Below are 24,729 nucleotides of genomic sequence, written 5' to 3'. Positions count from 1 at the left end.
CACAATCTCAGCTCACTACAACCTCTGCTTCCTGGGTACAAGCGATTCTCCTGCCTCAGCCTCTCAAGTAGCTGGGATTACAGGCGCCTGCCACCACATCCAGCTAATTTTTGGATTTTTAGTAAGGACGGGGTTTTACCATATTAGCCAGGTTAGTCTTGAACTCCTGACCTCAAGTGATCCGTCTGCCTTGGCCTCCCAAAGTGCTGGGATTACAGGCGTGAGCCACCGCACCTGGCCTCCTTTGTTATTTTTAATGAAATGGCATCAACAGCTACAGGGGCTCTTTGGAAATTCTAGGAATATCAGTAACTTTTCAATGAAGGCTAAGTGATCTAAATAGAAAGTCCAATGAATCTTTGCATGAAATACTTTGATTTTAAAATCACTAGGACATTTGGGGATACTTTGTTCACATCATAGAGGAAAAAAAAATTTTAGTTAAGAAGAAGTAAGCAACCTCCATTCCCCACAAGCCCACACAAATAATATAAGGCAAGAGAATAAGCCACATTTCTATTATATTATGTTCCTACCAATGAGTCTTCTAGCAGGAGGCTAGGACAAAACACAACTAAAACAAAAGCACGGAGTGTTGATAGTTTTATATGCATGAACAACACAGCAATATGCCAATAAGCATTTCCATTGCAACAACAAGCTATGTTTCCTAAATTATACATAATTCCCAGTAAGCTAACCCATGTTTTTTCTCTCTCTCAAAAAGCGTATTACAATACAATCACATGAGATCTCTAATTGCAGCAATTGCATCCATCTAAACTGGTTTATTAAAAAATAAATCATTCGCAAACATCTCTAATTTCACTAGCATTGAGTGGCAATGTGATTGAGATGCACCTCACAGCTGATCCAGGCACTCCAGAGTTTGCCACAATAGCTCAGCTGAGAACCAGCATCCTAAATCCCGGTTTTAAGACCAAACAGTAACAAAATCAGGAAGAAAATAAAAGATATAGGATTTGGAGGTCTCAGAAACAGAGGCCATTTTGTCTTAATTTTTCCTTGGTTTATAATTAACCCATTATTTTGAAAAGATACTCAGAGCAGCAGCCAAAAAAACAAAAAGAAAAAAAATTCTTTTCCTGCCTGTGTGTTTATGTCTGGGATAGACTTGGGCACAGCCACTTCCGCCCACCCATGTGGCTGAGTGACCACACAGTGTAATTTAACTCGAAGGTTTCATTTAGTGTTTGCGAGATGTTGGTGGCTACGGCAGGAAGACCGATTCAAGTAACTGCAATTAACTCTATTTTTAATCAATTGGGTCTTGAAAAAGAAATGTTCTTGTTTCGAAAAATAAGCTAGACTTCTCTCCCTCCATAAAACCCTTTTCTGATACACACCAAAGGCTGCCAGCTCTGGTTCCTTTTTCCACTTGCCCAGCGAGGCCGGCGGGTTCAGCCAGATCACGGTGGTGTGCAAAAGCAGGTCTCCCATGCTCAGATCTGCAACCTGAAAGCCAGAGACGTGATAAAGCTTACTGGGCAGTATTATTAATACTCAGATTTTCATGACGTCTGAAAATTCAGCATGCTGATATTAATTTTACTTCAAGAAAATACTGCTCCTAAAAACATTTGCTTAAATATGCGAGATAATGCCTAAGTTAAACTGCTTGATTTAGCCATTCCACAATGTAACATATCAAAACATCATGCTGTACACCATAAATATATAAAATTTTTACTTGTCAATTTCATGTTTTTGAGAAAAGAAATAGCATCAAAATGACAGACTACATTTTTAAAAAATACTTTCGATTTGTGACTGTCTCAATAACCACCACCAAACAGGCTGAAGATACAATATCCCATTAAAACAGGCTGAAGATACAATATCCAGTTAACCTTTCCAATGGGAAATAATAGTATTATTATGTTCTAGCCATGTTTGAGCTAGGAACACTACAATGAAATTTTAACAAAAAAATCCTTTAACTCATATGAAATCTCCTAATTGAAAAATAAATCCTCTCTATTCCCAAAGAAACACATGGAATACAGGGAGAGAAAAGGCTCGTCTTTTTTTCCCCTCTTTATGCCATGTTTGTCTACTAGAATTTCAGAATAAGATGGCAAATAGGTACAAACCGGGGCTCTGAAATTCACATGCAGTTAGTCTGTTAAAACTGATCTACAAAACTGGAGATGTTTTGTGTTCAAACAGAGTCAGTTTCCTAAGGAGATGCTAATGGTCGTCCACAACAAAGATCCACCCCCAGATAACCGCAGACATTTCCATCAGTGAGTATCCACTTTTTGGAAGTGTAAGCAAATTATTTCTTCTTCCAATCCATTTCAAAGATGACTTGATTTCACTTTAGATGAGGGAGAGAGAAGCCAAATGAAGAGTCTGAAGATTCCTCTGTTGACACGGACAGCGTGAGTGCTGGAACCCCAACAGACCGTGAGGTGTACTCACTCGCCCCCAGCGGTCACATGCTAAACTGTCTCAGAAAAGTGCTGGTTGCAGAGCCATTTAGACACGATGATCCAGAGAGTCTGATGCAAGTTCAATGTCTGCCTCACAACAGTCACATCTGCTTTTCTCAATGGAGTCACTGACCTCCTTCCAAACTGACCTGAGTTTCCTATACAGTAGCAACGTGCCAACCTCCACTGAACGCAGTGAACGCAGTGCAGTTGGGATGGCCCTTCTCGAGCCACCAAAACAGGCTACTATGCTGAGATGTGGCGCCATCAGTACAGAGTACAGATGCATTACTGCCTCCCTTGGTTGGGATTACTATAATCATCACTGTCATTATTACTGAGCTGTAGTACCATTAGTATAACCAAGGGTTAAAGTAATTTTTAAGCAGCTATATTATTTTGTCTATAGGTATTAAGTAACTCATCAACCAAACTCCCAGGATATTATCAGCCAAGGTAATGACATAGTCTCCAGTACCTACCTCCCAAAGACCCACACAGAGGAGGAGGAATTATATACAGAAGTGAAATTCCCAGGGGCCACAGCCCCTGGGAGTACATCTTTAAAAGTGATTAAAGGCCAACATGGTCGACTGTCCAAACTCTACTTCCTCCCACAGAATTACATTATCTGCACCTTCTGCTATGTGATTTTCCAGCACCTCCCACTAGACTAGGCAGGGTACATACATCACTGCCCAGATGACTTTGGGTGTAGGCATTTGACTTAGTGCCCACCTTCCAGCCATGGGAAGGACTTGCCCAAGACAGCCATTGCTGCTTCAGCCTGGATCCTAGAAGGAAGAGACAAGGAGCACACCAGAACCTTCAGAACTGGAGCTAACCAAGAGAAACCAAACCTTGGTTGACCTACAAAGCCACATTTAAGATAAATATTTGTTGTAGAGAACCACTGAGATTTTAAGTTATTTGTTACACAACTTAAAATGGGCTGATGCTGTGCCCGTGCACAAGGTTTCTCTCGGGACAAGCTTCCCATGGCAAGTGGAATAGGGGGTCAGGGTGCTCCCTCTGGCCACAGCCTCTCCCTGGGGCTTCCACTGGTTCCCTTCTGAATCTTCCTCCCAAACCCCAAGAGAGAGTTCTGCTGGGAGGCCTCTACCTTCCTAAGGACTGGGATGCCCCTACTGAGCCAGCATTTTTAAGGACTTCTTTGAAGGGGAAATGCCCTCTTGCATTCTTCTTCCTCCTAGTTAAGCCAAAGGGATTCCTCAGCCCAGCTCCCCAGAGTTTAACATGGGGGTAGGAGGTTGAAGACCCAGTTTCATCAAAAAGCTGTTTCTTCGCCAGCTTTGTTCTCTGTGAACCTACTTGCCTTCCGAGACATCTTAAGGAATGCTGGCTGAAGACAGGATTCAGGTACCCTGTGTTCCTAGAACGTTAACGTTTCACAATAAACCTGCTGTTACCAGCAGATACTGATAAATGTTCCTATTCCCATTCACAAACTTCATCAATCCATTCTAGGCTGTTACTTCATATTGCCACTCAGAGGGAACCCCAAGGATCAGGAGTTCAGGAATTGCTTTTGTGAAAATCTGAATATAATTTGGGTACCTCCACAATCACCTGCCTCAGTATCCGTAATTCTTCCAATATACTGCTGAGAGCAGTGGAGTAGAATTGTCACTGATCTTGGCATAGACCATCCTATTTCCCAAGACTCATTCTTCCTAGGGTTTTGTTCTTACGGCATTGAGGCTGCTGCATCCTTTCCAGTTTAAAGGCCGTTCTCCTCAATGGAAGAAAGCGAGATGAAATGGGGCCTGAGACTTGAGTGACCAACTGCCTTTGAGTAATTGATTCCCACTGGGGGTCTATTTCCTGCTTGTTTGTCTTATCCTGCCACAACGATACCTTCTCTTGCTCTCTTTGGCATCTTTTCCAAGCCAGAAATTCTCTGGGCTTTGCACCTCCTGGTAAAAGTAGGATTTTCCTCCTCTTCAGTCCTGGTACTGGGCCAGTGTCCTTCCTTCCATCTTTTGCATATTTCTTTTTACAATCTCAGCCCACAAAAAATACTTTGTATAGCACTATATGGCTTTCTTCCTCACTGGAAAGATTTCTCACGTGTCAGAATTTCATTTTAAAGTACTTCCAGTTTCACTGAAGCCATATTCCCTTTAATAGTCTCTGACTTCTGATCATATTCATGTTTTTTTCCTAAATTCTTTGTAACCCACTATCCATCTCGCCTTCTAATCTTTAGCATCATGGTCATTTGCTCCTAAGGTCATTAAAATCCAATAATTAATATGGCATATAAAGAAAATATAGTATGATGTAATGAAAATGTTCACTTCCATAGCCCAGTAAAATGCACTTCTGTTAGAATGAAATAAACCAAAGGAGGGGAGGACTTCTTATAATAAAAAAGTTTACAGTATTATTCATATTAGTCAATTAAAAAAAGCATTAAAATTCTGTGATCAACATAAAATCAAGGTATAAAATTACCTTCAAGATATAACTAAACATATATATAGATATTAAAAACAATCAAAATCAACACCACAATATGGTGAGTTCCATGTCTTGAAACCATAGTTTTCTTCTTGCCTTTTTCTGTATTTTGCCCTCTTTTTTAACAAGCATAATTACTTTCTTCTTACAAAGTTTTATAAGAAACTGAGAACTCAGTCCAAGGTGGCAACCTTCATCTTTTCTATACTCTGATAGATTAAATTATCTGCCAAGTAGTCTGAGAACATTCTCATGCTCTGCTTGTTATGTAAAACCAAAATTGTGTTTCAGTTGAAAACTACATATCCCCTACAGCAGACCTTCCTGGGCTATCAGATTCTGACTGTACACTGTCTTTGAGAGCCTGTGCAACTCTTTATAAGGTGTAGGTAACAGAGATGTGTAAATTCTGTCCAGTCTGATACTGGCCTAGTTGATTTCCTCCAGCTGTGGAAAAACTAGTTTGTCTCATTTACAATTCATCTTAACATTTCTTCACTCCATATATAAACCCGTGTAATTGTGACTCTTCCAATGAACCTTTACAACACCTGCCTGGGTCCCCCACATCTTATGAGTAAAATAAATTATGAGATAGCATAATTTTACCTCTTTTCAGAAAATTATTCTTTAACAGCCTGAAAACTTGTTTTGTTTCATTAAGGACAAAAAAATGAGCCTGGATAATGGCCTTTAATATCTCTAGAGATAACGTGCTTTCTCTAGTCTACACTAAACAACCAAACTTTGTCCCACCCACACGGCTAACCCTGCTGCTAGTCACAGCAAGAGTGTTTTTCCTCTAGGTTCCTTCCCACATTTTCTCTTTTTTAAGGTGGAAAGAAAAACTGAGTCTAATATTCTAGTTGAATCTGAGCATACAGAGGCATTGATGAATGTTAATATATATCATATCCCTACGATTCCTGTAAGTATTACTGGCTTTTTTAATTGAAAAATAGTAATTGTATGTATTCAGGGGTACACAGCGATGCTTTGATACACATACTGTATAACTCATCAGATCAGAGCAATTAACTTCTCCATGCATCTCAAACATCTACCACTTCTCTGTGTTGGCAACAAACTTTTCTTCAGGTAAGAGCTTCTTAATGACTCAGGCACCACTTTTAGCTCACCTTCAGTCTTTCTCAGGTGTATCTGTTCCTGCCACTGCTCTTCTAAGTAGGTTTTTGGGTAGATCTGATTCAGAGTCATTTGAAATTTTCATTCCTTTGACAACTATTTATTGAGCACCCACTATGTGCCGGTGTCATTCTAATCTCCGGAGGTAGAGCCCTGGGCTTTAATGACACTTCTAGAAACAGCCCAGATTGTGGTATGGAAGTTCACTTTCACACTTAACACAGAATAAACCCAGAGAGCCCCAGGGTGAGGAGCTGAACATCAGGAAAACATTTCCTACAGGAAGCAATAGTCCAGCTGAGGAAGAAAATTCACATTGCAGCCTTGGATAAAGCACAGATGTTCCACTAAGAAAAACAGCAGCATCCTAACTATTTTACTTACAAGTAACACCTTTTTTTGAAAAAGAAAAATAAAAAGCAAACTCAAACTCGGCTTTCCTGACAGATGTGTCCTGAGAAGATGGGGAACCTCACCTCTTTTTTCTCACCAGTCTGTTCAGCGATCAGCTGGTCAAACACAGCCCCAAACTCTTCATGGATTTTCTGCATCTCATTGATGTGACTGGCAACCTTGTTCATGGTCTTAATGGCCACTGGAAGAAAACAGGCCGTGAAATGAGAAGCTATTTAGAGACTCTCATGGAGACTCAGGTCTGCGGGGCATCCCGGGCCGCGGCCTACCATCCAGGTGGTAGTGCTCCTCGCTCTCAGCATCGGTCAGGGCGAACAGCTCCCTGAGTAGAAGTGGGTACTTGAGGATCCTCTGGATGGGCTTGATGAGGTACGACTCGAGCGTGGATGAGTGCTGCTGCTTCGGGTTCTGGGCATCCAAGAACGCCTTGAAAGCCGTGTCTGTCTTGGCTGGCAGGGTTTAAACACAGGTCATCGGGGTGGAACGCCCACGTGACTCCCTTCCCACAATTTCCCTCCCTTCCTCAGTGACTCCGAGGTGCCTTTTTGCAGGACTGAACAGAGAGTGGGTGGCAGGAAGAGGGAAAGGTAGGGGAGGGGCGGTCAGGGAGACCACAGGCAGTCAGATCTACGTATTTATGTGTTGGGGTGGGGTGGGGAGAAGCCTGATGAGTTAGAGGATGACGGAGTGTAGACTGCAGACACCCGGATTTCCAGCCGCTGCTCTTTATCCTCCTCCTATTACACGTTTTTTATCCTGATGTTTTGACACCTGGGACTTTACTGTCCATGGGGAGACTGCCCCACCCACGCTGGTCAGTGCCTGGAGATAGTAAAAGGCTTGCCAGGAAATGTGCCTTTTATAGAGTCCCCACAGACTGTCACCTCCTCTCTGAGGCTCTTATACCCTGGGCCACCATTCCCCTGTCCTAATCATCTCAGGGTGGGGAGCAGACATCTTGGCTTCGAGTGCACCCCAGAGCCCGGCTTCCCAGTTCCTTCCCTCAGAAACCCCAGGAAAGGCTCTTGACCACATCTTCCCCTCGCTCCCTCTGCCTCCTGACTGACCCTACAGGTCCTCATCTGGCCCGCATGGCATGAGGTGCCCCTGCCTTTTGGGAACTCTGAGTGACAAACTGGTAATCATCCATCCCCTGAGCTGTTGGCTTTCTCATCCCAAAATAAGGATAAAGCTACATTCTGAACACTCCTTACCCTAGTTTTCCTAATCTTTCAAGCATTTCACTGCTGGGAAAACCTCTTTAGAAAAAGGCAAGCAGGCTGGGCGCAGTGGCTCATGAATGTAATCCTAGCAGTTTGGGAAGCCAAGGCGGATGGATCACTTGAGGACAGTAGTTTGAAACCAGCCTGGCCAACCTGCTGAAATCTCATCTCTACTAAAAATACAAAAACATTAGCCCGCTGGTGGCAGGCGCTCGTAATCCCAGCTACTCAGGAGGGGGAGGCAGGAGAATCACTCGAACCCGGGAGGCGGAGGTTGCAATGAGCCGAGATCGTGCCACTGCACTCCAGCCTGGGTGACAGAGGGAGACTCCATCTCAAAAAAACAAAATAATGAAAATTAAAAAGAACGGCAAGCAGATACAGAAGCAGCAGCACCTCACAGTGCCGGTGAAGCAGAGAGAGGCAGGATCTCCCACAGTGATCTGCTCAAAGTTAACTCGGTGGCACCACCTGTTAGCGTCTGTGGGATCTTATCTGATGCAACTCAGGCAGCACTTTCCTCACCAGCCTTGCCTCCTTCCTCTGTGTCCCAGCTGGTTTGGGAAGCAGCCCTGGGGGGTTGTGGGGCCCCCCCAGAGGTACCTGGCAGGGGCTGATAGGAAGCCATGGCTAATGCCTTCCAGGTACAAAGGAATGTCGGGGGAGGGCAAAATATGGGAAGAGGAAGAAACAATGTATCCAAGCAACATAACAGTGGACACACACTGCCTCTGGGTTGTGGGGGTGCTGGGGGGTGTGGCACGGCCAGCATGGGCGCAGAAACTCCACACACCCCTGCCCCATACTTCGCCCAATCACCTCTCCATTTGAATAGCACCTTCTATGATAAACCAATAAATGAACACAATCAACATTGGAAAAAGCACATTCTTCACATTCAGAACCTAAATATTCATCTGGATGACTTTCCTCCATTGGAAATTTTACATGGGACTCCAATGACTTGATACTTTTTGTAACAGCACCTGGAATGTCACGGGAACTAAAAAATCTCTTCAATAAATAAATACTCTCTCCCTGCAAAAAACAGGGGGAGTGTATATATAATTTTTAAAATATATATATAAACACACAAGTATATTTTATTAGAAAGTTTAAAATATAGAAATTTAAATTTACTGATATATTTTATTAGAAAGCTTAAAATATAAAAATTTAAAAGTTTAATGATATTTATAGATTAGAAAGTTTAAAATAAATATTAAACTTTTAAACTGTCTAATAAAAATGTCTTTCCATTCCCAGTGGTTAGGGGTATGAGCTAAGACTAAAGGTGCTATAAAAGGGCATCAGAACATGATTCTTCTGTCTTTATTTTTTTTTCCTGAGACGGTGTCTCGATCGGTCACCCAGGCTAGAGTGCGATGGCACATTGTGGATCACTGCAACCTCCACCTCCCGAGTTCAAGCGATTCTCCTGCCTCACCCTCCCGAGTAGCTGGGACTACAGGCATGCACCTTCGTGTCTGGCTAATTTTTTTTTTTTGTATTTTTAGCAGAGATGGGGTTTCACCATGTTGGTTAGGCTGGTCTCCAACTCCTGACCTCAAACAATCTGCCTGCCTCAGCCTCCCAAATGGCTGGGATTACAGGCGTGAGCCACCTGGCCCTGTCTTTAATTTTAAAAAGCAGCAATTGTGGGGGAAGACCTCATAAGATCACAATCTTGTAATCCCCGTTAAGCCCCATTAAGAGCAATCAGACTCCCTGAGTTGGCATCATTTCTTGTCTCTCCAAAGCACAAATTCCTGAAGAGAAAGGACACTGGGAAAAGTGGCCAACTGGCCCCATGTGACAGAAGGGCTGGGCCAGGTTGGGGGCCAGAATATGGGGAAGCAATGGATTTTGTGGGACATCCCGAATCTAGGGCCACGTCTAGAAGGCACCTGGGAACTCTTCCCCAACAAAATATTCATGTCCAAAAATATGCCTGCGGGTATTTCACCCGTCAACTGAATTCCGTATCAGAGCAAAAGAGTGCACGGTTCACACGCTTGGTGCGGTACGGGAGCATCACTCCTCCAGTCCAGCTGTGAGTCCGTGATGAACATAAACATGTACTTTGTTGTTCTCAGAGTTATCGTGACCCTCTAGGCTCATTAGACAATTAGAAAAATATGGGTCGGCTGGGCACAGTGGATCACACCTGTAATCCTAGCACTCCAGGAAGCCAAGGTGGGCGGGTCACCTGAGACCTGAGATCAGGAGCTCAAGACCAGCCTGGCCAACATGGTGAGAGCCCATCTCTACTGAAAATACAAAAATTAGCTGGGCGTGGTGGTGTGCATCTGTAGTCCCAGCTACTTGGGAGGCTGAGGCAGGAGAATCACTTGAACCCGGGAGGCAGAGGTTGCAGTGAGCTGAGGTCACACCACTGCACTCCAGCCTGGGTGACAGTAAGACTCCATCTGAGCCAAAAAAAAAAAGAAAAATATGGGTCATACCCACTGTTTTAAGGGATAGTTTTGAAAGATAATATAATATTTTTCTTATTGAATTAAGAAACAATCCATGGGGGCAGAATTTAATCTAATTGAGTGATTAAAAATAACACAAATTGCTCAAGGGCTGAGGTGGGTATATCATTTCACTGTGGAGCAAAGCACTCTACAATTGTTATTTTAACAATCTCATAACAATTAGCATTCAATAAAGGTTGTAAAAGAAACACACTGCACACGTAGAGCCATATGCCCAAACACAGCACCCGGGAAAGGTCAGGCAACATGACAAGGAGAATCCCAGGTCCCCTTTTCATTTGAGGTTCCACCAGAACTCTGTTGCACAGATCACCACTACCATTAAGACTGTTTTTATCTGGGGCAGGCTCTTTGTTACCCAGAGATCTGTATTGTGCTAATACTTCCTATAATAGGTTTTAAATTAAGTCAAGCTAGTTCTCTTTGGTAGCAAACATAAACACAAGAACATTATTTACATATCCGGGGACCTGATCAGCAGCTGTTTACTTGGCAGCTACAGTAAAGTGTTAAGGAACAGCAAGCTGATTTCCAGAGATTCTTTGAAATCAAACTTTCTGTTGGTGCTACTGTTTGCCAAGAAAATGTTTCCTTAATCCTTTTACCATCAAAAACCACCATATGCTGAACTATGGAGACATAACCACTTTCTGGAGACTCTCAGAATGTTCCACCGTCTTCTCAGAATACTTAAGAAAAAGCAGCTTGCCAATATAAAAATTCTACTTTGTCCTGCACAAAAATAAACCACAAATGCAAGAATTTTCAAGGATAACTGAGACAACTCTAGAAGTGCTTTTGGGAGCTGTTATCACACTCCCAGGAACAAAAGTAGGTGAAGGAAAGATAAAATTCCACAAAAAGGTATACAGTAAGTCCTCACTTAATGTAGTCAGTAAGTTCTTGGAAACTGCAACTTTATGTAAAATGACATATAATGAAACCAATTTTTTTCCTCATCAACATTATAGTGAAATGATGTTGAACAGAATACATTAGTTGGGGACCTGCTGTACATCGTGTCACTTAAAAGTCAGAGTTTCCAAGAACCTATCAACAACATGAAGTGAGGACTTAGTCATGAAGTGTGGTAGGTTATAATCGAAACTAATGAAAAACAGAAATAAAGCAGGTAATTTCTAAACTCCCTACATTTTTACATAACTGCAAAATGACCCATCAATTCTGGCCCCAAATAGCAAGGTAAAACTTTCATTACAAGAAAACTGACAAAACTATTAATTCAAGATATTGGCCAGGTGTGGTGGCTCATGCCTGTAATCCCAGCACTGTGGGAGGCTGAGGTGGGCAGATCACTTGAGGTCAGGAATTCAAGACCAGTCTGGCCAACATGGTGAAACCCCATCTCTACCAAAAAATACAAAAATTAGCCAGGTGTGGTGGCAGGTGCCTGTAGTCCCAGCTACTCAGGAGGCTGAGGCAGGAGAATCGCTTGACCTAGGAGGTGGAGGTTGCAGTGAGCCGAGATTGTGCCACTGCGCTCCAGCCCGAGTGAGAGAACAAGACTGTCTCAAAAAGAAGGCATGGAGCAGTGGCTCACACCTGTAATCTCAGCACTTTGGGAAGCCAAGGCGGGTGGATTACCTGAGGTCAAGTGTTCGAGACCAGCCTGGCCAACATGGCGAAACCCCATCTCTGCTAAAAATACAAAAATTAGCCAGGTGTGGTGGTGCATGCCTGTAATCTCAGCAACTTGGGAGACTGAGGCAGGAGAATCACTTGAACCTGGGAGGTGGAGGTTGCAGTGAGTCGAGATCGTGCCACTGCATTCCAGCCTGGGCAACAGTGAGACTCTGTCTCAAAAAGAAAAAAAAAAAAAAGAACACATTGCATTGTTCAGCACCCCTATCAGTGGCTTGCTGGAACATCTGTCTGGCAATCAATGACTCTTAGATTTCTGTCCAAAAGCCCCCAACCATTGTCAGCCACACAACTGAGAAGCAGCACACCCCCACCTCCATATCCTCAGAGGTCTTACCTTTCACCAGAACCTTGGGAACTTTTGTGTGGCTGGCGCAGAAGGCACTGTAGAGCTTGAAGCGGTCAGCATAATACAGGAACGATCCCCCCAGAGAGAACAGCACTTTCTGGATTTGATGAGAAAAGGCAGAGTTGGTTTGTTTCCTTCCTCCACTGGAAATACCAGCAGGTTATGGCAGGCAGCTCACATCTGCCTGGCTCACCCCACAAAGCAACACCTTCCGTGCCTGTCAGAGCCTTTCTTTGTTATCAAATGCCCTAAAAGTGCCCATTACAAAGTATGTGCATGTACAAGTTTGTGTACAAGGTGTTGGACTTTGTCTTCTTAGTATTTACAGGGGAGATGTCCCTGGTTTTCCAGGTCTGTGTCTTTTAATAACCTATCTAGGCTGTTTGAATGTTGATGAGAAAGTATATATTTTAGAAAAATCAATTCTCTCATTTAGAAAAATCTCAATTCTCTCATTAGCTCCTGTTGGCAAACTAAATAAAGGCAGGAAATGCTCATACCCCTGCTCCCGAAGTAGAATACGTTCCTCTGATCACTATCTTCATGCCTTCCAAAACCACCCTCTCTTCTAGCGGTTAAGAACATAAGCAATATTAAAGGAAGAAACATGCCTTAACTATGGAAATCAGTATCACCTCCCCAGCCTGTATGCCCTATCCCAGCAGGTTCACAACTGGGTAGAGGCCTTCTCATTAAGATTTTACTATGCCTGACAGGATACTTTGCATCCACATAAAATATATATATATATAGCCTCAGAAAAACATCTTCTGTGAGTTTCACACTGAAAGAGTCTTGTTCAGAGAGAAGCCTTATTTAGCGTATCGAGGCTTAGAATTAAAAGGCAGACTTCAAGCAAAGAAATAAGGTTTTGAATTTCAGTAACAAACTAGGTTCCCCAAAATGCAATTTATCTAATGAACACTGACAGTCTGTCCATGACAAAAAAAAAAAAAAAAGTTTATTTTAAACCACACGTAATTGGTAATTAGAGGCCTCACTTCTCTTCTCGCATGTTCTCCTTTTTCTCCTTTACTTTCCAAGTCCTCCCCAAATCTCTACCCTAGCGTGGAGGGTGTCAGCAGGAGCACCCTGGGTACTACCGTCGGACTTTGAGAGGGACAGTTATCCTTGGAGCCTGATATGGTTTGGCTGTGTCCTCAACCAAATCTCACCTTGAAGTGTAGCTCCTATAATCCCCATATGTTGTGGGAAGTAACTGAATAATGGAGGCAGGTTTTTCCTGTGCTGTTCTCATGATAGTGAGCAAGTCTCATGAGATCTGACGGTTTTCATAAAGGGCAGTTCCCTTGCACACGCTCTCTTGCCTGCCACCATGTAAGACGTGACTTTGCTCCTCCTGAGGCCTCCCCAGCCATATGGAACTGTGAATCCATTAAACCTCTTTTTCTTTACAAATTACCCAGTCTGAGGTATTTCTTCATAGCAATGTGAAAATTAACTAATACAGAGTCATACTCAAGAATTAAGCAAAAAAAAGTTGGGGAAGAAAATGTGCTAAATGTAACCCCTCCCTAAAGCCATTCATTTAACTTAGTATTTACCCAACCGTAACCACAGATGAAACATTAAAGTATTCTCTTATTCCTCCTGCCTTATGATTATCAGGGAACACAGTGCACACAAGTAGGAGGGGTTTATACACAAAGACCGCACTTCCCCAAGGTTTCTGTTCTTCAGGACTTAAGAACGCCTCTCACAGGCTGATGTACATTGCAAATTTCCAAATGAAAATTTTATCAAAACTTACTTAACATCAGAACTAATTATTTCCTTCTGACACTACCTGAGACTAATGCTCTATGCAACTCAGTTTGAAGATTTTAACAAGTTTTTTGTTTTTTGTCAAATATACAATGAGGAATTTTTTTTTTTTTTTTAGTTTTTGTTTTGAGATGGAGTCTCACTCTGTTGCCCAGGCTGGAGTGCAGTGGCGCTATCTTGGCTCACTGCAAGCTCCGCCTCCCGGGTTCATGCCATTCTCCTGCCTCAGCCTCCCGAGTAGCTGGGACTACAGGCCCCGGCCACCAAGCCAGGCTAATGTTTTGTATTTTTTAGTAGAGACGGGGTTTCTCTGTGTTAGCCAGGATGGTCTGGATCTCCTGACTTCATGATCCGCCCACCTCGGCCTCCCAAAGTGCTGGGATTACAGGCTTGAGCCACCGCGCCCGGCCGACAATGATATTTTTAAAAAGGGCAGCAATTGTGGAAATCGACAGCAATAGGTTTGGGAGCAAACAGCGACTGTGTGGAAACCAACTCAGAGAGCCTGGAGAGGATCCCGCAGGTAGGCACGCTCAGTGCTCATCAGCCATCTCGCCTTACCGATGGAATGGAGACAATCAGACTGTGCTGTAAGCAGCAAAGTGGTCTGTGAAGAGGGTCCCACTTACACGGAATTGAGAATTGAGAAGAGTGACTGTTGAGTATGGAAGTACAGGTTTGGTATCCTTGATCCAACATGCCTGGGACCAGAAGTATTTCAGATTTCATATGTTTTCAGATTTGGGAATATCTGCATTATATTTATTGGTTGAGCATCAAAAATCGAAAATCCAGAATGCTCCAATGGCCATTTCCTTTGAGCATCATGTGGGCACTCAAAAAGTTGCTGATACAGCAGTTCAGATTTCAGATTTTCAGATTTGAGAAGCTCCACCTGTAGCTAAAAGAAGCAACGTACCAGCCCCTCCCTAGAATAACACTGCTCTCAGTACACTCAAGTTCATATCAAAGTTCTGTTACCCAAAGTCTCCTTCTTGTGAATCCTTTTAGTGATGAAATGGACCCAAACTCAAAGAACCAGTCCCACAGCAAAAGACTTACAAATGAATATAATGAATATTAGCTACGTTAGGTTAAAACAATATTTTAAAGTACATCTATATCCATTTTTTAACCAACCCTGGCCTCCAGAATACATCCATTTTTATTAAGCAGCTTTTTTGTTTATCTAACTACTGGGCCACATCGCGTGTTCTATTGTGCAAATTATTAATTTACTAATTTAGAAAACAGACATCACTACAAGGAACCTAACTGTCTTTCAAATGAAGAGCATTAACCACCAAGAAGCAATTTTTGAATACAAAAATGAACTATATGGAGTATTTAGGGTGAAAGATACATTGTGCCTACAGCTTTCTCTTAAATGGTTTAGGAAGAAAATACTTTATATGTACACATAGACACACCATACATGCATAATGTACACACATGCACATATAGATACATATGCGCATAGGAGACAAGGAGGGGAAGAAAGAATAAAGCAAATGTAGCTCAATGTTACCATTTGGGGAATCTAGATGAAGGGTATTCAGGAATTCTTTGCACTATTCTTGTAACTTTTCTGTAAATCTGAAATTATATCCAAACAAAAATGAACACCTATAATATATACATATATATTCACATACTTATATGTGTTTGTATGTAATTCTCAGTAGCTCCGGTTGCAGAGAGACAATGTAAAGAGATAACACACACACACACACACACACACACACACAAACATATATTGAGGTAGAGTATCGAGGTGAGGCAGTCTTTACCTCAGCTCCAAAACGTGTACCCTAACATTACACAGCTAGATTTCTGCAAGTGTTAGAAGACAGGCAAAGAGTATGGGGCCTATACATATATGAACAACTGATTCTTAACACAAATGCAAAAGATACCGAGTGGAAAAAGAATCCAACGACAGTCACTGCAACAAACAGGATGAGAAAAATTGGATATTCATACACATACACGTTAACTTTGATTCCTACATTAAACCATAACAAATTTAAGTTCAAATAGATCAGAAGTCTAAATGTAAAACTACGAAACTTCTAAGAGAAAACTACAAAACTTCTAAGAGAAAACACAGGAAAAAATCTTCATGATCCTGGTTTAGGCAAAGATTTCATAGATAAGACACCAAACGTGTGATTCAGAAAGGGAAAATGTAAGAAACTGTACTTCATCAAAATTAAAAACTTCTGCTCTGTGAAGGGCACTGTCAAGAGAATGAAAAGATGGGCCTCAAACACAGAAAAAAAATTTACAAATCATGTATCTGATTAATGACTTGTATTCAGGATATAAAAAGAACTCTCAAAACTCAGTATAAGTAAACAAATAACCCCGTAAAATAAGCAAATTATTTGAACAAACACTTCACCAAGGTGGATACACTGAGGGCAAAAAACAAGCACATAAAAGAAGATGCTCATCATCGTAAGTCATTGGGGAAATTAAAATTAGAACCATAATGAGGTGCTACCACACAACTGTTAGAATGGCTAAAAAAGTGACCGTGACCTCAGCAGAACAATGAGGAACAGATGTGGGAGGGAGCTGCAATGGTATAACCACTCTGTAGAACAGTTGAGCAGTTTCTTAAAAAGTTAAACATACCCTTACCATATGACCCACCCATTCCCTTCCTGGGGACTTAAGAGAAATGAGAGCATATATCCATACTAAAACTTGTACACCAATGTTCACAGCAGCTTTATTTGTAATTACCAAAAACTGGAAACAACCCAAATGCCCAAGAAAGGTGAGTGGATAACAAAGTGTGGTCTATCCATTCAATGGAAGACAATGCAGCAATGAAAAGGAATGAGCTCTTGATACACGCAGCAATATGGACGGATCTCAGTAACACTATGCTGAGTGGAAGGAGTCCCCAAAAAACAGGTACTTGGTATGGGAGTCCACCAATATAAAATTCCAGAATGCAAACATTATTTATAATAACAGGGAGCAGGGGTAGAGTGGGAGGGCAGTAAGAAGCAGGAGAGAAAAACCACAAAACGACAGGACAAGACTTTTAGGAGTAACGATTATGTGCATTGTCCTGATTGTGGTGATGGTTTCACAGGGGTGTGTGTGTGTGAATTCATCAAATTCCACACTAATTATATGCGGTATATTCTACTGCACAATTATACCTTAATCTGTTTGTTAAAGCACATGAGGGTGACATGTAAGCCAACACATGAAGCAGTGTGCTTTGTTAATTGGAGATGCAACACAGGAAATGTGCAATAAAAGAAAGCCAAGCAGGGGAGAGGAAATAAGCAGCCTTGCTAAGGCACTAGTCATAAATCCTCATTAGGCTGCAAGGACACTGTGTGCTGGAAGATTGTCTTCCTCCTGGATAATTATAAGCATTTCCATTAAGCAAAGTTTCCCAGAACAGGGTATATTAATTTGTCTACTGGGTGACCAGAAGTGCCTTTTTTTTTTTTTAAGACAGAGTCTCGTTCTTGTCCCCCAGACTAGACTGCAGTGCCACAATCTCGGCTCACTGCAACCTCTGCATCCTTGGTTCAAGAGATTCTCCTGCCTCAGCCTCCTGAGTAGCTGGGATTACAGGCGCCCGCCACCATGCCCAGCTAATTTTTGTACTTTTAGTAGAGATGGGATTTTGCCATGTTGGCCAGGCTGGTCTCGAACTCCTGACCTCGGGTGATTCGCCCGCCTTGGCCTCTCAAAGTGCCAGGATTACAGGCATGACCCACCGTGTCTGGTCAGGAATGCTTATTCTAATTCACTAACAGCTAAAGCATTAAAGGGCCCCAGCATAAACGAAACAAAAGGTCAAGGTTGGTACTTAGCACGTAAAAGCCAGCAGCTGCACCAGTTTAATGCAAATTGATGGCCTTGGTCTTCCCTTAGCCAGACCTGCAAGACATACTCTGTTCTCCTCTCAGACACCCTTAAGGAACGGACGCCACTGTGGCCCTCCAATGAAGATGTCAACACGATCAGGGGATTCAACTTGAGCCACACTATGGTCCTGACGCCAGAGGCAGCTTTGCACTACTTACCTTAAATTGGTCGACCTTCTCAAGCTTTTCCAAATCAGGTACCAGTCTCACTCCATCTTCTAGAGTTTTAAGGAATTCTACTTGAAACTCCACCATTTCCGTTAAATTTCCAAAAAGCACGTCAAGCTAGAAATGAAACAGAATTTAATCCACCCCGTATCTCATTAGTCTTCCTAAACTTTATTTATATCTGATTACAAGGTTTTTTCCATCAATTCTTAACAATTAAGAGAATAATTCCATTAGAGAGTGGGGTGGTTTTTCACTCTCCACCAGCACACCAAAGCTTAGCAGGCAATAATTTCACCTCCTTACTACAATTAAATAAATTTAAAATGTTTTCGGTGTTACACGTGTCCCCATTTTCCCTTTTCACCAACAAGTCAAACCACAGTATGATATTCACAAAGTTGAAACCATTTCCACAATACCTCATCTTGGGTGAGAAAAGTTTCTTTTTGAAGAGGCTTTAGGTATCTCTCCATGAGACAGTTTAAATCCTAAGAATTGAAAAGAGACCTCATTAGCATATGTTAACGTCTATAAAAGGATCTAGAAGAGAACAAACAGATCATGCCCTGAAGGCTAACATTAGAGACTTCAGGTCAGTAAGGTCCATTTCAAGCAGGAGTAAGCCAACCTTTTCTGTCAATATTTTAGGCTTCGAGGACTACAATACGGTCTTCAGTCTTCGTTGCAACTTCCTCAACTGTAGCACCAAAGCAGGCATACACAATACGTCAAGGAATGAGTGTGGCTGTGTTCTCATCAAACTTTATGTGCGAAAACAGGCAGCGGGCTGGATTTGACCCGAGGGCCATCGTTTGCTAACCTCTGATTTAAAGACTAAAACATAGATACTTAAACAGATCACCCTGCTTTCTCATGGGGAATGTGACCAGGTGTCAAAACAAGTGATAACACAAAGACAACAGACCTGACACTCTTCTGGCTAGACTCTAATTAGATTATGAAGATCATACCCTCAACTTTCTTAAAAATTAAATTTAGCTTTCTTATTAGGTCAAACACACACACACACACACACACACATAAATGAATTGCTCTAAGAAATGCTAGGCTTCCTTAAAAATCACAAGGAGGCGGCCGGGTGCCGTGGCTCAGGCTTGTAATCCCAGCACTTTAGGAGGCCGAGGCAGGTGGATCACGAGGTCAGGAGATTGAGACCATCCTGGCTAACATGGTGAAACCCTGTTTCTACTAAAAATACAAAAAATTAACTGGGCGTGGTGGCAGGCGCCTGTAGTCCCAGCTACTCGGAAGGCTGAGGCAGGAGAACGGCGTGAACCCAGGAGGTGGAGCTTGCAGTGAGCCGAGATCCCACCACTGCACTCCAGCCTGGGCGACAGTGCCAGACCCTGTCTTTAAAAAGCGTCGCAGCTTAGAAAAAATATATATATATATATATATATATATATATATATATATCACAAGGAGGCTGGGCGTGGTAGCTCTCATGTCTATAATCCCAGCACTTTGGGAAGCCAAGGTGGGAGGATCACTTGAGCCCATGAGTTCGAAACCAGTGTGGGCAACATGGTGAAACCCCCTCTCTACAAAAAATAGAAAATGGGACTGGGCATAGTGGTGTGCACCTGTGGTCTCAGCTCCTCAGGAGGCTGAGCAGGGAGGATCACTTGAGCTCAGGAGGTCAAGGCTGCAGTGAGCTATGATCACACCACTGTACTCCAGCCTGGCCAACAGAGTGAGACTATCTTAAAAAAACACAACAACTCAAAACAAGCTTTTAACATTCAGAGTAAAGACAAAATTCCAGGAGAACCCAAGACACTCTTCATGACCACGGTTTGACTCAGGGTTACTGAAAACCAGCAGAAACGGACTTCTCCTTTACGAGGCAGAGGGAGGGGAGGGGGAGAAACATACCTTCACATAGGTGCGCTCCGTCTCCAGGAGCTCGCAGATCACCTTACGCAGCTTATCTGCATCTGAGAGTTGTCTCATGGTCGCCAGCTGAGGCCCCGTGGAGTCCTGAGGAGACGGGCTCTGGTCAGAGGGGTTCATCTCATGCAAACTGCGGCAAAATGCAGCCACCTGTTCTGTACTCTGCAGAGCACAGGGGGGAAGGGAAGGCAGAGGTCGTTATCCCTCATTAGACGCACCTGACACCTGGACCGCCTAGCGGTGTTCTTCCTGGTTAATGAAATGTCACATATGAATGTTGTCTTGTGTTTCCACAAATTGTTCCACATTTAGGAGAACTTCTTGAATGCTCAAAACAACCAGGATAACAATTGCTACCATACACTAATCACTTACCACACGCCTACGCCGGTCTGATGCATTTCACCTGCCCACACGGGAAGGGCAACGGAAGCCCAGAGGGGTTAAGTAACTCGTCCAAGACGATGCAGTACGTAAGTGGCAGAGCTGGGATGTGAACCAGGCAATCTGGTTCCAAAGCCTATGGATCTCAACCACTCCCCAAGCAAGAAGTTGATAAATCAGGAGACATAAAACTTAGCTGCATTTCACCCAAGGTACAAGCCTAATTAATTATCAGACTCCCAGTTCAGTACACTATCTACTTTGCAATGTTGCAAAGATGATTTTACAACTAAGGTTCTTCCTGTTAAAAATGGACACTGAGTCAACTTTCTAGATTAAGAAAGATACCCGTACTTAAAAAAAATTTTCTCCCTTTCCACCTTCTCCAAAGGCAAAAAGATACCACTCCCCTTTAAGAATAAGGGAATTAGCCCTAAAACGAGCCTCAACGGGAGATCCCAGTCTCTACACCTACCGGGGATGAATCAGGTGCAGACCATAAGGGTTGCACATATTTTGTCATCCATTTGAAATCTAGGATTCCGGGATACTAAAATTCCAACTTTTGCAGTTACACAAACAGTTCTCCAAAGCATGGGCTACTGTAAAAACCCATGAGACCAGTAGTTCTCCACTTTGGCTGCTTATGAGAATCACCTAGGGAGCTTTTCAACATCCCAATGCCCGTGAACACCAGAGATCAATTTCATCAGAATCTTTGGGGTGGGATATGCAGGTATCAGTATTTTTTAAAGCTGTCCGTGTAACTGCTCTAGAGGCTATGTAGTAGCACAAAATTTCATTCACTAAAACTCGTTCCAATGCACCACTCAATGAATGTTTGATGGAAATTTTCTTTCTTTTTTTTTTGGAGACAGAGTCTGGCTTTGTCGCCCAGGCTGGAGTGCAGAGGCACGATCTCGGCTCACTGCAACCTCTGCCTTCTGGGTTCACACCATTCTCCTGCCTCAGCCTCCCGAGGAGCTGGGACTACAGGCGCCCGCCATCACGCCTGGCTAAATTTTTGTATTTTTAATAGAGACGGAGTTTCACCGTGTTAGCCAGGATGGTCTGGATCTCCTGACCTCGTGATCCACTGTGCCTGGCCCCGGAAATTTTCTTGAAGCTAGTGGCTGCCCTTCTTACACTTCTCTCTCTGCTTCTATTGTCTAATTCAACTCTAGGCACAAAGCATTTCCAATAAATCCCAGTGCAAATAAACAATAACTTCTTCTATCACCCATCTACCCGGCAAGAACATGAGAATAACCTCCCAAAAACAAGAGTTGGTGGTGTACAGAGCTGAAAGTCAAGGCTCGTGTTCTGTGTAGGGCAGAAAAGCTAAAATCAAGCGCATGCCATGGAGCAGTTTTAAACACAGAGGAAGGCAGCTAACATTGAAGAGCCTTTCCCTCATTAGCATATCCAAAAGGGAAGGAAGTCTGGAATAAAGATGAGGCAAGGACAGGAAAATCAGAACCTAACAAGAATGCATTAGCCGCAGTGGCACCACAGGACAGAGAGCCAGGACCCACATCCACATAATTATTATTCTGATTCTCTTAGAATCACCACAGCTTATTTGTTGCTAGCACTAACCCTGGTCTTACATGCCAGAAGGTGTCAGTCACCTCTCAGTGGCACTATCCAGTGTTTCCTGTAGAAATGCATGTTTCTGACACTGAATAACCCCACAAACAATTTTCCCTTAGGTAACTGACTGGAAAAATTGACGAAAATGGGCTGAGCTGTATGGTATGTAAATTATATCTCAACAGGGCTGTTAAAAAAGAAAAACGATGTGTTTTTGATCAAAGCTTGTTTCAGTAGAAATAAACTAAACAATTTTATTTAGTTATGCTAGAATTTCACTAACTCAAAACCATCATTAAATATACAGTCAAGTAGGGCTTTGTCTTAAAAATTACAAAGGAACAAATACATCCATTTTAGCAAAAATCTTCATGTGCCTTTTAGATGATCCAGTGATAACTGTAATAGAAAACTCATTATAACATAGTCATAATGAGAAAGAAAGCAAACCCTTCACAAAATGAAAATCCATGGACAGACAGTGGTAACAGCTGACAACTAACTGTTCTCTGCCCTTATCTGATCCCAAACTCTCCTTGGTTGCTTTGATTTGGTACCTGGCAAAGGCATCTAATACAACAAATGTATAATTGGCACCTCTGTTTATACCATGCTTTTCTAAAGGTTCCAACTGTAACCACAGCTGTCTGTTTTTCACAGAAATAATAGGAAAGCTACTGCTGACAGCAACTACATCCTTCACTGCAGTTTAATACAGTGAGTCCTTACTTCACATGGTTTATAGGTTCTTAGAAATTGACTTTAAATGGCATAAAGAAACCATTTTTGCCGTAGGCTAATTGATACAAACAAGTTAAGTTCCGATAGCACATTTCTGGTCACAAAAAAAAAAAAAAAAAAATCACCACACTTCTAAATAAAGACCAAAAGACTCTGAATATTAAACACTGAAATAAATGTAAGCTAGATATACATTTAAGTAAGATAAATAAAAACAAGTTAAGAGAACTATTTACCCAACTGTTGGTGAACTGGTGAGTGATAGTGGTCACAGCGGTAATGGGTTAAGTCAAGCAATAAACGTTTGCAAAGCAAAAATTTTAAGGAGCACCTCCTACCACCATGCAGTTCAAAAACCAGCAAGAACAACTTTGGCAGGATCTCTGAATACTTTTGTACTGCATAGTTTACTGCTATGCATTTGTATGATTGTATACTTTACAAATTTTTATTTTATAATGATTTGTATTCATTTATTCACTCATTTTCCAACCTACTTATTCCAGCTCAGGATCATGGGTGACTGGAGCCTATCTTGACAGCTCACACACACACACACACACACACACACACACACACAGAGACATGCCAATTCATCCCACGTGCCTGTTTTTGGGACGTGAGAGCAAACTCAGTACCCAGAGAGAACCCACGAAGACCTGGATTGAACATGCAAATTCCACGTAGACAGTGGTCCTGGTCAGAAATCAATTTTTTTCACATAAACGTTATAATGAAATGATGTTGAACAAAACGTTATCTGAGGACCTGCCATAGAGGCACAGCACACCTTTTATCATTTAGGCAAACTGCCCGTGTGAAATTGGTGATTCACAAAAGGCAAAACGTTACAAACATGGGGATCTGACACATATCAAAGGCAGGAAATCCAAAAGACAAAGGAATCTAACATATTCCTTTATGCTTCCAATTCACACCTCATCAATGGGTTTTCATTCCATCTGTTCTACCACAAATACTTTGAGAATTCCATTTTTAAGAGTGTGAACAGGGTTTCTGACTTGGTCTATGTAAAGTTTACCACTTCTGAGGTTTGGCATCCTTAGTGTGAAGCAGGCGTGTGGGGTGAGCTCAGGTTAGTAGGATGCAGGCTAGGGCTTCAGTACTCTAAATCCAGCTGTCTCCTACCCCAATCTCACCCTCAGACAGCCAGAGCTAAGTTCTGGATTATATTAGGAAACACCTTTAGCATCTCAGGGGACAGCTAAAATTCCCTTGGGTCCTTTTTGGACATTTCACAGCCTTAAACGTCCCTTCCTTACATACAACCTAAGCCTGGGATACACTTAGCTGAGTGGTCTCTCAAGCTGAGCAAGAGACAAATGGTTTCCCCACTGGCAATCCCATTTAAGACTCAAGGCACCAACCCTCAGGTGCGGCACAAGGAACTGAGTCCAGATGGATGTAATCTCTTTGCTGTCAACTGCACGTTATTTGAATAAAGAATAAAAAGGTATCATATGCATAATTACAAGTTATAATGCACATACATGTTGTTAAGGGGGTGTTATATATAAGGCTCTTAAAATTTGCTTGGAAACAAAAGGATGTCATCAAGTTTGAAAATTCTGTTTGATTAAAATAATACCCCCCCCAATTTTTTTTTTGGAAGGAATTATGAAATGCAGGTTTTCTTTAGAATACCTCTAAGCTGGAGATTTTTCCATACTGTGGGGCTCAGCTTTTAAATCCCCCTCCCTCTTTACTGTGGCCAAACTTCTTTACATCAAAATCCATCAGGCCCGTCGCCATGCAGCTTAGCCACGATGTAGAATGTAGGAGGAGCTGGGTTCAGGGCCTTGCCCCGCTCCACCATTGAGTGTTAGAGATGGCATCCTAGTCATTCCCACACCAAGCGTGTCGCCACAGGTGCCCAGAAAGGTCGCCTCAATGGGAGGTTCCCAACATGCTCCCAAAAGCCAAGTATCCTGGATGTGGGACAAGCAGCTTAGGGCTCCAGCAAGGGGAAGACAGACCAGGTTT

At 42.5% G+C, this 24,729-nt stretch overlaps 1 protein-coding gene across 4 annotated transcripts in view; it reads right to left on the bottom strand.

Moving 5' to 3' along the window:
• Window positions 1-24,729, bottom strand: part of TIAM1 (TIAM Rac1 associated GEF 1) — a 451,288-nt gene that overhangs the window by 16,455 nt on the left and 410,104 nt on the right. For all 4 annotated transcript variants that reach the window (XM_023190306.1, XM_023190298.1, XM_023190314.2 and 1 more), the window contains 7 exons: window positions 19,990-20,169; window positions 18,513-18,581; window positions 18,082-18,207; window positions 12,224-12,332; window positions 6,770-6,949; window positions 6,563-6,681; window positions 1,368-1,476 (listed from right to left, as the gene is read on the bottom strand). In XM_023190306.1, coding sequence (XP_023046074.1) covers window positions 1,368-1,476; window positions 6,563-6,681; window positions 6,770-6,949; window positions 12,224-12,332; window positions 18,082-18,207; window positions 18,513-18,581; window positions 19,990-20,169 — 892 coding nt within the window. The remainder of the gene's footprint in view (window positions 1-1,367; window positions 1,477-6,562; window positions 6,682-6,769; window positions 6,950-12,223; window positions 12,333-18,081; window positions 18,208-18,512; window positions 18,582-19,989; window positions 20,170-24,729) is intronic.

Source organism: Piliocolobus tephrosceles, chromosome 19 (genome assembly GCF_002776525.5).
Source record: "Piliocolobus tephrosceles isolate RC106 chromosome 19, ASM277652v3, whole genome shotgun sequence".
Taxonomy (NCBI): Eukaryota; Metazoa; Chordata; class Mammalia; order Primates; family Cercopithecidae; genus Piliocolobus; species Piliocolobus tephrosceles.
This window is presented reverse-complemented; position numbering and strand designations above follow the sequence as displayed.